The following is a 12,683-nucleotide window of genomic DNA, read 5'->3' as shown; positions in this document are numbered from 1 at the left end:
TTGAGAACTCTTGTGTCATGATTTGAAGTGACACAAATGTCCACAGAGCTTTAAATTTGGAAAACAATTGGTCTAAAGCTTTCACTTAGGAAAAGAAAACAGCCATCCTGGACAGCTTTGATTGACAGGTCATCCAGTGTGATTTGGAAAACAAAAACAAGCCATCTATTTTTCCAAGTTTCAACAGGTTCTATTGTTTGGAGCTGTAATAGTTTGTTCTGGCAACGGTGTCCATTGTGGCTATTTTGCCTAGTTCCAAAACCTTCAAACCAAACATCTCAGAAAGGTGAGTTTGATTGCAGCTTCAAGAGGTTATTATGTAATATCTGTCTTTAACATGGTTACTGAATACTTTCTTTGAAAAAAAACAACTGAATGACTACTTGAGAGATTTAAAATTTTTTTCACTGGGTCTGGAGTTTTATTTTCTGTACAAATAGTCATGCTTTCTCATGACAGTTGTATTAGATTTTTTTCTTTTTAAACTTTTTACCCCCCCCACATTCATTTCAAAGACGTCTTATTGCTATAACATGGCTCCAAAGGTCTGTGCATAGCGAATATAGGGTGAGTGGTTATTGAGGGCACATGGAAGGGCATGTGGGATATAAGGCAACAATGGAGGATATGAGGGGGCATGGAAAGCATCATTAATACAAAAGACGAATAACGTACAATGTTCTTCTAATTAAAAAAAGTCAATGTGCCAGTCATATTCTATTGACATTGGTGGTGTGACGGGAGCACTGAAAGTAATATTGCACCTTGCAGAACCTTCCACCTATGTGACACAATGGTTAGTACTGCTGCCTCATAGCACCAGGGACCGGGTTTCAATTCCTGCCTTGGGTCATTGTCTGTGTGGAGTCTGCATGTTCTCCTTGTGTCTGCGTGAGTTTCCTCCGGGTGCTCCAGTTTCCCCCCCACATAGTCTGAAAGATGTGCTGGTTAGGTGCATTGACCCGAATGGGCGCTGGACTGTGGCAACTAAGGGAATTACACAGTAACTTCATTGCAGTGTTAATGTAAGCCTTACTTGTGACTAATAAATAAACTTTACCATGTGCATTTATATGAAGTGATACAGAATATAGTTCATGCAAATAAACAAGTACAATAAAAAATATTAAACATCACCTATAGTCCTGCTGGGCATGAAGGAGAGCACCCTCAAGGTAGCTGGATCATAGTCATCACCGAGCGTGCATTGTGCCGGAGAGGGTGACCTGATATAACCTATGTTTTCTGAACAAAATTGGAACACAAATCATTTGCAGCAGTCAACATAATCAGCACTTGTTTCTTTTTCTTTTGTACCTTCCACATTCTCTCCATCACATTGTATGCGTCACAAATGTTGCATATTTCCAACTTCAACATTGCCTACTTCCATCTATGTCTTAGCCCATTGTCAGCTCAAACCTTGTCCATTCCAATGCACTCCAGATTGGATTCCCATCCGTTCAATAGTATTAAAAGCTATTTGACTTGTTGCCTATTGGGTTCACCCATCACTTTTGCCATTGCTGACTTGCATTAATTCTCAGGCCCCGTGTCTCAAATTTCAATCTTCATATTAAAACCCTTTCATGACCCGGTCTTCTCCCACTTCTCCAAAATCTCCTCTAGCCCTCCAACTCTCCAGGAGTTCACTGTTTCTTGGACTGTGGCAACTTGTGCATCCATCCATTCCTTTGCCTCATTTTAGGGGAGGCAGTGCCATTGTGGTACTGGCACTGGACTAGTATTCCACAGACCCAACGTAATGCTCTGGGGACACAGGTTCAAATCTCACCATGGCAGATGGTGAAATTTGAATTGAATAAAATAAATCGGTAATTATATATCCAATGATGATTATGAAAACATTGTCAATTGATGGCACGGTGGCTAGCACTGCTACCTCACAACACCAGGGACCTGGGTAAGATTCCAGCCTTGGGTGACTGTCTGTGTGAAGTTCACACATTCTCCCCATGTCTGTGTGGGTTTCCTCTGGGTGTTCCGGTTTCCTCCCAAAGGTCAAAGATGTGCCAGTTGGGTGAATTGGCCGTGCTAAATTGCCCCTTAGTGTCCCAAGGTGTGTGGGTTAGGTGGATTAGCCTCAGTAAATGCATGGGGTTACAGGGATAGGGCAGGGTGGTGGGCCTGGGTACGATGCTTTTTTGGAGAGTCAGTGCACACTGGATGGGCTGAATGCCCTCCTTCTGCAATGTAGAGATTCAATGGAAAAAAAACTCATCTGATTCACTAATGCCCTTTAGGGAAGGAAATCTGCTGTCCTTACCTGATGTGGCCTACATGAGACTAGACAGGTAATGTGATTAAATCCTTAAGTGCTCCCTCAAGGGCAATTAGGGATGGGCAATAAATGCTGGCCCAGCCTGAGACACCCACATCCCATGAAAGAATAAAAGAAACTGCAACATCAGACTGAGGAGTCAGATGGAATTGCTGGAATTGTCCTCTAGGAACTCTTTGCAGAAACCCCTCTGAACCTTCCAATCCTTCTTTAAGGCTCTCCTTAAAATCCACCTCATTGGTCAAAATGTTAGTCATCTCTCCAAATATCCACTACTTTAGCTCAGTAAGTAATTTTTCATGATTACATCCAAGTGAAACACACATATTACATTTCCCATAATAAAAAGGTGCTATATAAATTCAAATTCTTAATGGAGCAAAATTGGACTATATACAAAATAAATGTTCATTGCAAAAGCAGTAGAACTCAACTCTCATTATAATCATTAGGCTTGTGAATACATAAAAGAAAGAGGAAATTGTTGTTTTATAATACACAAGCAACATTGAAATTTTCTGAATCTCATTACCTATCCCTGCATTCGACTGATCCTCCAGCTCAATCATCACTGATGATTCAGACACTGCAGCACTCTGTTCAGAGATAATATCAGCAAAGGAATGGTGGACAATGTCTTCTTCAAAGCTGCAATCTGGAGAAGCAGGATTGCAGTCACTGGAGGGAAAAAAAAAATTTTATTGGAAGAACCACCCCTCTTGGATTCTCAAAATAATAAAGAATGTTTAATCATTTCTCCTTAAGAAACAGCTGGTCTTCTCATGCCCAGAAGCAGAAAATTGGATATGTAAGATTTACTTATGAAGTAATCCGGAACAGCATAACTTGGACAAATTTCAGACATGTTTGTGGATTCATAATACATGCTTAGGAGTTCTTAAGTATGTCTCCTGTGATTTATAAAATGAGTATTGATAATACCAGGCACTATCATAATCGACTAATGTGCATTTATGAGTTTCAACAGAAGTCAGCATTAAGTGAGAATTATTGGAGTCAGTCCAAATAAGACAACTTGGAACCATTTTATGAAATGACTAACAGATAAACCAATTTAGTTGATTGAATTTCCTTGCAGAACTCCTTTTCTAAAAAAAAAACCACACAAGCATCCTTTGAATGTGGGGGGCAGCTAGGAAATTCTTGTCAGTTCACATATTTCTCAGAATTACTGATGCTCCTGTTCAGGGACTTTGTCACATAGTTGAATCTGGCAACAGGTTAAATAGTTTTCACTAGAATGCAGTGGTTGACACTATTGCCTCACAGTGTCAGGGACCCAGGTTCGATTCCTGGCTTGGGTCACTGTGTGGAGTTTGCATGTTCTTCCCATGTGATGTGGGTTTCCTCCGGGTGCTCCGGTTTGCTCCCACAGTCCAAAGATGTGTGGGTTAGGTGCATTCACTATGCTAAATTGCCCCTTAGTGTCCTGAGATGCATAGGTTAGAGGGATTAGCGGGATAAGTATGTGGATTACAGGGATAGGCCCTGGGTGGATTGTTGTTGTTGCAGACTCGGTGGGCCAAATGGCCTCCTTCTCCACTGAATGGATTCTATGCCAAAAAAAGTTTTGGATTGCTCTGTCTATAAAACCCAGACTCACCTTTGAGAGGTCAGTCTGCCAGATAGTGATAATCCATTCAAGCAACTGATGGCAATCTTTCCAATAGAACCACAAAAAGGATGCTGACTGCCACCTTTGGTGCTTGTCTAGACTTGTTCTCATTGGGAGTGCCTTGGTTAAATTATATTTATAACTAATTATTTCTCCAATACAGCTGCTTAGCATCAAATGGCCTGGGTTCTTACACACCACACACAGGTCAAAGAATCAAAACCATTTCCTCAGCACGCAGTCCCAGAAGTCACTCCGAGGGTGGTAAATTTCTTAAACTTCAATGTTAAGCCAAAATGTAAACAAAAAAAAAATGCAACTCCATGTTGGTATTTTGTTGATATATTGCAAGCATGGTACATGTCCTCTTTCACTCAAGCAGGAGCGAGGAACATTGTAATTGTCATTTCCAGGACAGTCAAAACAAACTGTAATTCCATCCTCACCAAAATTCAAGTACAAAAATCAAAAATTCAATGAAGCAAAAATGCATTCAGGTTTTTGACCTGAAGGATCTGAGAAGCACTGACCACAATAAAATAAGAACATTACCAAGTATTTGTTTGCGGGACGTAAACAGCATAGAGATCCCCCAGTGGACAAGCTTTCTTCTCTACCAAGACTGTGCCATACTTACAGTTCAAGTCTGCACTTCTTAACTGGGGAGACGAGGGAAGTGTGGGGAGAACCAACACGGTATCATTCATTAAAAGAATGCAAGATCAACAGACGCATTCAATTAATTAATCCCAGTTCTTACAAAGAAAACAAATTTTAAAAAACTGTGAATGGAATTTAAAGCAATTAATGTCAAAATATCATTTGTCTGCAAAGAATGTCCAACTACTGTGACGTACAGTTACCCTCAATAAATCGAGACCAAAGAGCTTGGGGTCTAGCAGACAGAATTCCCCTCTTACCTGATTAATAACAATCTATTTTAAGGAAAGTGGTCTTCCCTTTGATCCAAATTATTTATAACTGAACATTGGTTGGGAATTACAGTCCCATTTATACTCATTACAATATCTAGAAAGGAAGCATTTAAAAAAGGAAGGGTGGGGGCAGTCCTTGCAATTTCTGGTGGACGCAGGAAGTAACTCTCCAGAGGGATAAATTACTCACCTAATTCCTGTCATAGTATCATCTGCATCTGGGTAAAAGTTCACACTGTGGGCCATGGTGTTTAAGTGAACCCTTTAAAAGGTTTACAAAGTGGAAAAGGTTAATGCTTTCTCAATCAGCTTCTGTCACCTCTTTCAATGAGCCTCTTCATAGCTTTAGTCCCAGTTTTACTGCCACCTAATGGAAGAAGATTGGAAAAAAGACGAGTTATTATGCTTATGCAGGTCTTTTCATTATGTACCACTGGATTAAAAAGTCACTTCAGCCAATTATTCTCTAACAAATAAAATAATAAATTGAGTTGCACTTTGCTCCTATATGCACGTGCTTGATGTTGGAAAAAATCCTGCAGTTCTTCAGAGGCAAGATCAGATAAAATGGGTGCTGAACTTGAAATTAAATGCCAATTACAGATCCACTGAAATCAACATCCGGGCTGTTGGTTGTTTCCACATTTCAATGTGCCAGAAAATGCTTCAGTAAAGAATTGGTGATATTCCACATCAATCACCTGTATGTCTCAATGAAGCACCATCTTCGCATCTAGGTATTTCAGACAATTAAATGTTTGACAACAAACTGAACAACAGTAGTGTGAAAATCTCTCTTTTCCTCATGAAAAACGATTTTCAAAGCAATGCTGTACCAGAATTAAAAATGAAACTATTTTAATGGAGATAATGGTCAGATTTTGCGAGATTATCAGTATTCAGTAGTTAACACGCAAATTGGATAGCAATTTATGGTGACAGTACACTTGCAATTCAGTTGGGAACTGGGGAAGTGAACAAGCCACTTCACTCCTTCTGAAGTTTCACTATAAGAATCTCGCTAACGATTCCGCATTGAACGAGATGGAACCATGTGAAGTTGGAATCCTTCACTGATTGAGTATCAATAACCTTGTCTCATTCCAATGGAAGTAGTTTTTTTTTTAAAAAAAGAGCTCTCAATCAATACCAACCTCTCTAGTTGAAAATTAACTTCTTAAAATTGGGAATTCTAATCCTTCAGATTTTAACTGTTGGGAATTTTTTTTTAAACAACATAAGGAATTGATTTTGTCACTTCTTCTGTGTGTTTTATCTTAATCCCATTTTTCTTTCCCTCGCTTTTTGCCTTTCTGTATCTTGAATTGAAGTATTCAAACTGATACACCTGGTTTTAGACTGTGCTGCTTGTCAACAATTGTCCAATCTGATCAGTTAACAAGATACATGTTCACTCCATGTACTGGGACCTGGTCATGGATCTTCTGTCAATGACATTGCGCTATTCTGCCTCTCAAATTCTAAATTTATCAGATATGAAAACTGCACTCAAAAATGTCTACTTGGTACTAAATGACTTTAAAGACTGCTCGCTATGGTTCAAAATATGTGGGAAGATCTCACACAAAAATATTTTCAAATCATTCCCCAAGCTAGGGCAGTCCTGTAAGAATAAACTCCATTCCAGCAACCAGAAATTAATCTGCCCTTCTTAGCATTATTTCTGTATTTATTATTATATTCTTATAAATTATATTTAGAATCTCAGAATCCCGACAGTGCAGGAAGCGGCCATTCAGCCCATCAAGTCTGTACCGGCTTTCCAACAGGTCATCCCACCCAAGCCCTATCACATAGCCCCATGTATTTGCCCCACTAATCCCCCTAACCTACACATCTTTGGAAGTGAAAGAGCAACTTAGCATGGCCAATCTACCTAACCTGTACATCTTTGGAGTGTGGGAGGAAACAGGAGCACCTGGAGGAAACCCACGCAGGTGCAGCAGGTGGTCAGGAAGGCGAATGGGATGCTGGCCTTCATCGCGAGGGGGATTGTATATAAAAGTAGGGAGGTCTTGCTGCAGCTGTATAGGGCATTGGTGAGGCCGCAGCTGGAGTACTGTGTGCAGTTTTGGGCGCCGTACTTACGCAAAGATATTTTGGCCTTGGAGGGAGTGCAGAGGAGGTTTACTAGGCTGATACCGGAGTTGAGGGACTTGAGCTATGAGGAGAGGCTGAATAAACTAGGCTTGTACTCGTTAGAGTTTAGAAGAATGAGGGGAGATCTCATTGAGACGTATAAGATGATGAATGGGATGGATAGGATAGAGGTGGAGAGACTCTTCCCACTCAAAAAAGACAGTAGGACTAGGGGGCACAGCCTCAAGATAAAGGGGGGGCGGTTTAGAACGGAGTTGAGGAGGAACTTCTTCACTCAAAGGGTGGTGAATCTCTGGAATTCTGTGCCCGTTGAAGTGGTGGAGGCTGCCTCGCTAAATATTTTTAAGACGCGGGTTGATGGGTTTTTGATAAGAGAGGGGATTAAGGGCTATGGGGAGAGGGCGGGAAAGTGGAACTGAGCCACGACAGATCAGCCATGATCTTATTGAATGGCGGGGCAGGCTCGAAGGGCTGGATGGCCTACTCCTGCTCCTATTTCTTATGTTCTTATGTAAACGTGGGGAGAACGAGCAAACTCCATACAGGCAGTGATATAAGGCTGGAATTGAATCTGGGGTCACTGGTGCTGTGAGGCAGCAGTGCTAACCACTGTGCTGCCCAAAGCTCAGAGGTCTCAAAACCATACCATGCTACTTTTAGCAGAAAATAACGCTTAGTTTCAATTCAATGAGGAAGTAACAAAACCAATAAAGAACCTTCACTATTCAACAGTTGGATTGCAAATATAAAAGGCAAGAGCAATCAGCTTGAATAGTACTTACTGTCCAACATGATGGCATTACTCAGCTGAAGCAAATAAGACAGGGATTGATGGAACATTCAATTGTTTGCAGTATTCAATGGAGTGGAGGCACCAGAAGTGCAGAAACCAAATAACTACTAAAAACTGGAACGGAAATCCTCATCAGCTGCAGGAAAATAACCAACTGTTCTACTTCCTGCAGCTATCAGTTGTTTACCTTTCAGAGTAGCAACATGAGTTCTTATAAACCTTTATGGAATTTCTCTTCTGATCTTATATTTGAAATTGGTTATATTTGCTTCTTTCTGCACATTAGTTACCACTATCATGCATCATATTGTGTTTAAACCAAGTAATGAACAGGTCCTTTCTCCAAGCTGTGACAATCTCTGGTTCAACTCTGAAAATATTCTTTTAATTCTTTAGGGAAAGTAGATTTTTAATTCAATGGTGGAAAGTGGGCGTCACTGGCTGGCCAGCATTTATTGCCCATCCCCAGATGATCCCTAACTCCAAAAACATTTAAAAATGATTGGTATTAAGATGCCATAGGCACAAAGCGTAATAGTGATTGTCCCCTGTGCTAATAATTTAGAAACCCATTTCTTTCGGTCTACTATAAAAGACAAAGCAGGTGCTCTGAATAATGCATATATACGGAATGGTGCACTAAATCAGACTATTAACCTGATAACAATAGATCTCTCACACACAGACACAAATATTTAACTCTGGATCCAAGGAAGGTGTATGGCTTTGGCTCAGTGACAATGTCACCCAAAAAATTCTACTTAAAAATAATCAAACCATAAGACTCCAGCCTGTGTAAAGTTCAGATTTCAATTGATATCAGTAATAAGTAATAATTGACATCATTGTCAATAACAAATGGACAACACTTGACTCTCCTTACATTGAGAAAGGAATGCATCATAGTGTCCTGCATTCAGATTGGAGACCTGCTATTTGCATCTTGGGTGCAGAATCTCCCTAAGTACTCGTGCTTTCAAAAAAAAAACAAACCAGCTAGATGTTCAATATCATTCTGAACTGTGATGGCAATGTTGAAAATAAATAATTTTGCACAACCTCTGATGTAATTTGAGGCCATTATTCCGCAGACAAATTAGTCAGAATAATTCCAGACAAGAGTCAGACTGAACCCAGAAAGGAGTTCCTTTCAGACTTCCCAATTGGTACAGCAGTTCATTTTGTAAATGCCGTGCTTGCAGTCCAGAACCTGCTTGACAAACGAAACAGAAAATGCTGGATCAACTCAACTGGCCTGGCAGCACCTGTGGAGAGAAACAAGACTTAACGTTTGGGTCTAAAAATAACCCTCAGGCAGAACATTGGATTCTAAATGATAACTCTGGTTTCTCTTTCCACAGATACTGCTGAGTTTATCCAGAATTTTTTGCTTTTATTTCAGATTTCCAGCATCTGCAGTATTTTACTTTGATTACAAGTGAAATGTCGGCTTCATTTGATAACAAGTGAAATGTCGGCTTCATTTGATAAATAGCAGTGACTGAGTGCAGGACTTGGTGTTCTATGATTAACAAACACTGTTCCTTCATCTTTTGTATCTGGATTCTCTCCACTGACTGTCAAAGTTTGATCAGAAATAAATTTGTGCAATCTCAACTAAGCACCAAAGACAGGTGATGGTGATAGTGTTATTGTCACTGCACTAGTAATCCAGAGATTCAGGTTAATGCTCTGAGGAGGGGGTCCTCGTGTGACTGCGTGGAGTTCACATGTTCTCCCTGTGTCTGTGTCGGTTTCCTCCAGGTGCTCCGGTTTTGTCCCACAGTCCAAAGATGTGCGCATTAGGTTGATTAGCAGAGTAAATATATGGGGTTGTGGCAATAGGGCCTGGGCAGGATTATTGTCAGTGCAGACTCGATGGGCTGAATGACCTTCTTCTGCACCATTCTAAAATGGTTTCAAATCCCATCACGTCAGCTAATGGAATTTGAATTCAAATAATAAATCTGGAATTGAAAACGTTTCAGTAATGGTGACTAAGACAACTTTCATTGATGGCTGCAAAAACCCACCTGGTCCACCAAACAGCCCTTTAGGAAAGGAGATCTGCCAACCAAATCCATGACCAATACCATCTAGAAGGACAAGAACAGCAGATACCTCGGGACACCTGGAAGTTCCCCTCCAGGTCACTCACCACCCTAACTTGGAAATATATTGCTGTTCTTTCACTGTCGCTTGATCAAAATCCTCAAATTCCCTCCCTTATAGCACTGTGGGTGTACCTACACTGCAGACTGCATGGTTCAAGATGGCAGCTCATCATCACCTTCTCAAAGGCAACTAGGTAATAAACAATGGTCTAGCCAGCAACGACTGCATCTAATAAAATGAATTAAAAACAATAAGGGATATGGAAACAGGGAAAGACAACATGTTGGATTAAAAACTGGCTAGAAGGAAAGGAACACAAGAATATTCATTAAGGATTGTTGGATCTAGGTAGGAGATCACCACAGAGTCCTGCTCTGAAAGCCTTTCTCCTAACTTCACACCAATGATTCATGTACAGAGTCAGACGAAGTGATGTTGAACTCTGCAGCAGATACTAAATGAGAAAGCAAAGCAAATAACTCCAGGTGCAAAGGGCAAAGAAGCAGCAGATGGAACTCATTGTATACAGATTGGTATGACTTAAAGAAAACTAGCAATGAGAATGTGTATGATATGGAACAGCAAAGATATTAGGGTTCAAATTCAACTCAAATAAGGCCAGTAAAAAACTAATGTCTCACTGGGTTCTACAGCAAGTGGTATAGAATAGTTACATTGGGATGTAATGTCAAATTTACACAAAACTTTATTAAGACTGTGGCTGGAGTAACGCACACCATTTTAGACTCTGCACTAACTGACATCCATTTATCATGGGAAATTTTTCTGGTTGGCAATTAGTGATTAGTGGCGTGCCACAGGGATCAGTGTCAGGACTGCAATCGTTTACAATTTACATAGATGATTTGGAGTTGGGGACCAAGTGTAGTGTGTCAAAATTCTCAATGATACTAAGATGGGTGGAAGAGCAAAGTGTGAAGACTTTCAGCGTCTTCTGCAAAGGGATATAGATAATCTAAGTGAGTGGGCGAGGGTCTGACAGATGGAGTACAATGTTGGCAAATGTGAGGTTATCCATTTTGTGAGGAACAACAGCAAAATGGATATTATTTAAAATGGTAAAAAATTGCACCATGCCGCTGTGCAGAAGGGCCTGGACTCTCAGAGTTGGTTTGCAGGTAATTAAGAAGGCAAATTGAATTTTGTCTTTCATTGTTAGAGCGATGGAGTTTAAAAACAGCGAGATTATGTTGTAGCTGTACAAGGTGCTAGTGAGGCCACACCTGGAGTACTGTGTACAGTTTTGGTCTCCTTCCTAGAGAAGAGAAAGGATATACTGGCACTGGAAGGGGGTGTCGAGGAGATTCTTTAGGTCGATTCCGGAGTTGAGAGGGTTGGCTTGTGAGAAGAGACTGAATAGACTGGGGCTATACTCATTGAAATTCAGAAGAATGAGGGGCGACCTTATAGAAACAAATAAGATTATGAAGGAAATAGATAAGGTAGAAGCAGGGAAGTTGTTTCCATTGGTGGGTGAAATTAGAACTAGGGGGCACAGTCTCAAAATAAAAGGAAAACAGATTTAGGACTGAGTTAAGGAGGAACTTCTTCACACAAAGGGTTGTGAATCTGTGGAATTCCCTGCCCAGTGAAGCAGTTGAGATTACCTCACTGAATGTTCTTAAGGCAAGGATAAATAAATTTTTGAACAGTAAAGGAATTAAGATGAGCAGGTGGATAAGTGGAGCAAGTCTCCAAAGATCAGCCATGATCTTATTGAAAGGCAGAGCAGGCTCGAGGGGCCAAAGGCCTACTCCTGCTCTTAGTTCTTATGTTCTTATGTACCCAGAGTATATGCCACTTTTGGATTGAATATCATTTGCTGTGCCTGTAGAGACTAATTCTTGAGTAACATTCCCTTCTGTAGCTGGCCCCAAGTTGACTGGCGTTTGTTTCTTTCCAGCAGCCTCTCTTTTCAGCCGTCTTATCATTTTTTTTTCTGTCCTCTGCTTTTTCCACACCCTTCCTGGCTATTCATCCCCAGGCACTCGAGTCAGAGAGGGCTTCCCATGGATTGACTCCAATTGCTTGCAGACATCCTCATATCCTGATACAAAAACATGGAAGATAGGAGCAGGAGGAGGCCATCTGGTTCTTTGAGCCTGCTCCATTATTCACCATGATCATGGCTGATCGTCCAACTCAATAGCCTAATCCTGCTTTCTCCCCATAACTTTTGATACCGTTCACCCCATGGGCTATATCTGGCTGCCTTTTAAATACATTCAATGTTTTAGCATCAAGTATTTCCTGTGGTAATGAATTCCACAGGCAACGTATTGGTCTAATGCTAACAGCAAGCTCACCATGGAGCATGTCTTTGAGGTTGCAACCAACATTCATTTGACTCATAACAACACAGAAATGATATCACTGCATATTCATTGTGATGCTGCCTAGTATGAGCATGTACAAATACTAAGACATACTTAAAAAAAAACAATTATGCATGTTTGCACTAGATTAGGGCTAGTTCCTGGATGATTTGATAGAGGTGTGTACTTGTATGAAGGAATGGGCCAGAGCAAATTCAAACAATTGCATCTAAATGGTCTAGGATAAGGAATTAATCAGTTGTGTGATAATTAGAACAGAGGTTAGGTGAAGTTTTGTTTTGGTAGCAAGTTTGAGGCTGTGAAATTTAGCACTAAAATGCACCACAAGGTATGTTGATTTTTAAGACAGGTTAGACAGGTGGCTGAAGGAAAGGAATATGAGATCAGAGGATCCAAACAACATTTAGAGACTGCGCAGACCAAC

At 40.6% G+C, this 12,683-nt stretch overlaps 1 protein-coding gene across 1 annotated transcript in view; it reads right to left on the bottom strand.

The window, feature by feature from the left end:
* Window positions 1-12,683, bottom strand: part of tmc6b (transmembrane channel-like 6b) — a 95,642-nt gene that overhangs the window by 41,833 nt on the left and 41,126 nt on the right. The window contains exons 2-4 of the mRNA XM_080209534.1: window positions 5,064-5,240; window positions 2,835-2,980; window positions 1,138-1,245 (exon numbers count right to left, since the gene is read on the bottom strand). Coding sequence (XP_080065660.1) covers window positions 1,138-1,245; window positions 2,835-2,980; window positions 5,064-5,119 — 310 coding nt within the window. The 5' untranslated portion in view covers window positions 5,120-5,240. The remainder of the gene's footprint in view (window positions 1-1,137; window positions 1,246-2,834; window positions 2,981-5,063; window positions 5,241-12,683) is intronic.

Source organism: Carcharhinus amblyrhynchos, chromosome 21 (assembly GCF_965287045.1).
Source record: "Carcharhinus amblyrhynchos chromosome 21, sCarAmb.v2.hapA, whole genome shotgun sequence".
Lineage (NCBI taxonomy): Eukaryota > Metazoa > Chordata > Chondrichthyes > Carcharhiniformes > Carcharhinidae > Carcharhinus > Carcharhinus amblyrhynchos.
Note: the sequence above shows the minus strand (reverse complement) of the source record. Positions and strands in the feature narration are given on the sequence as shown.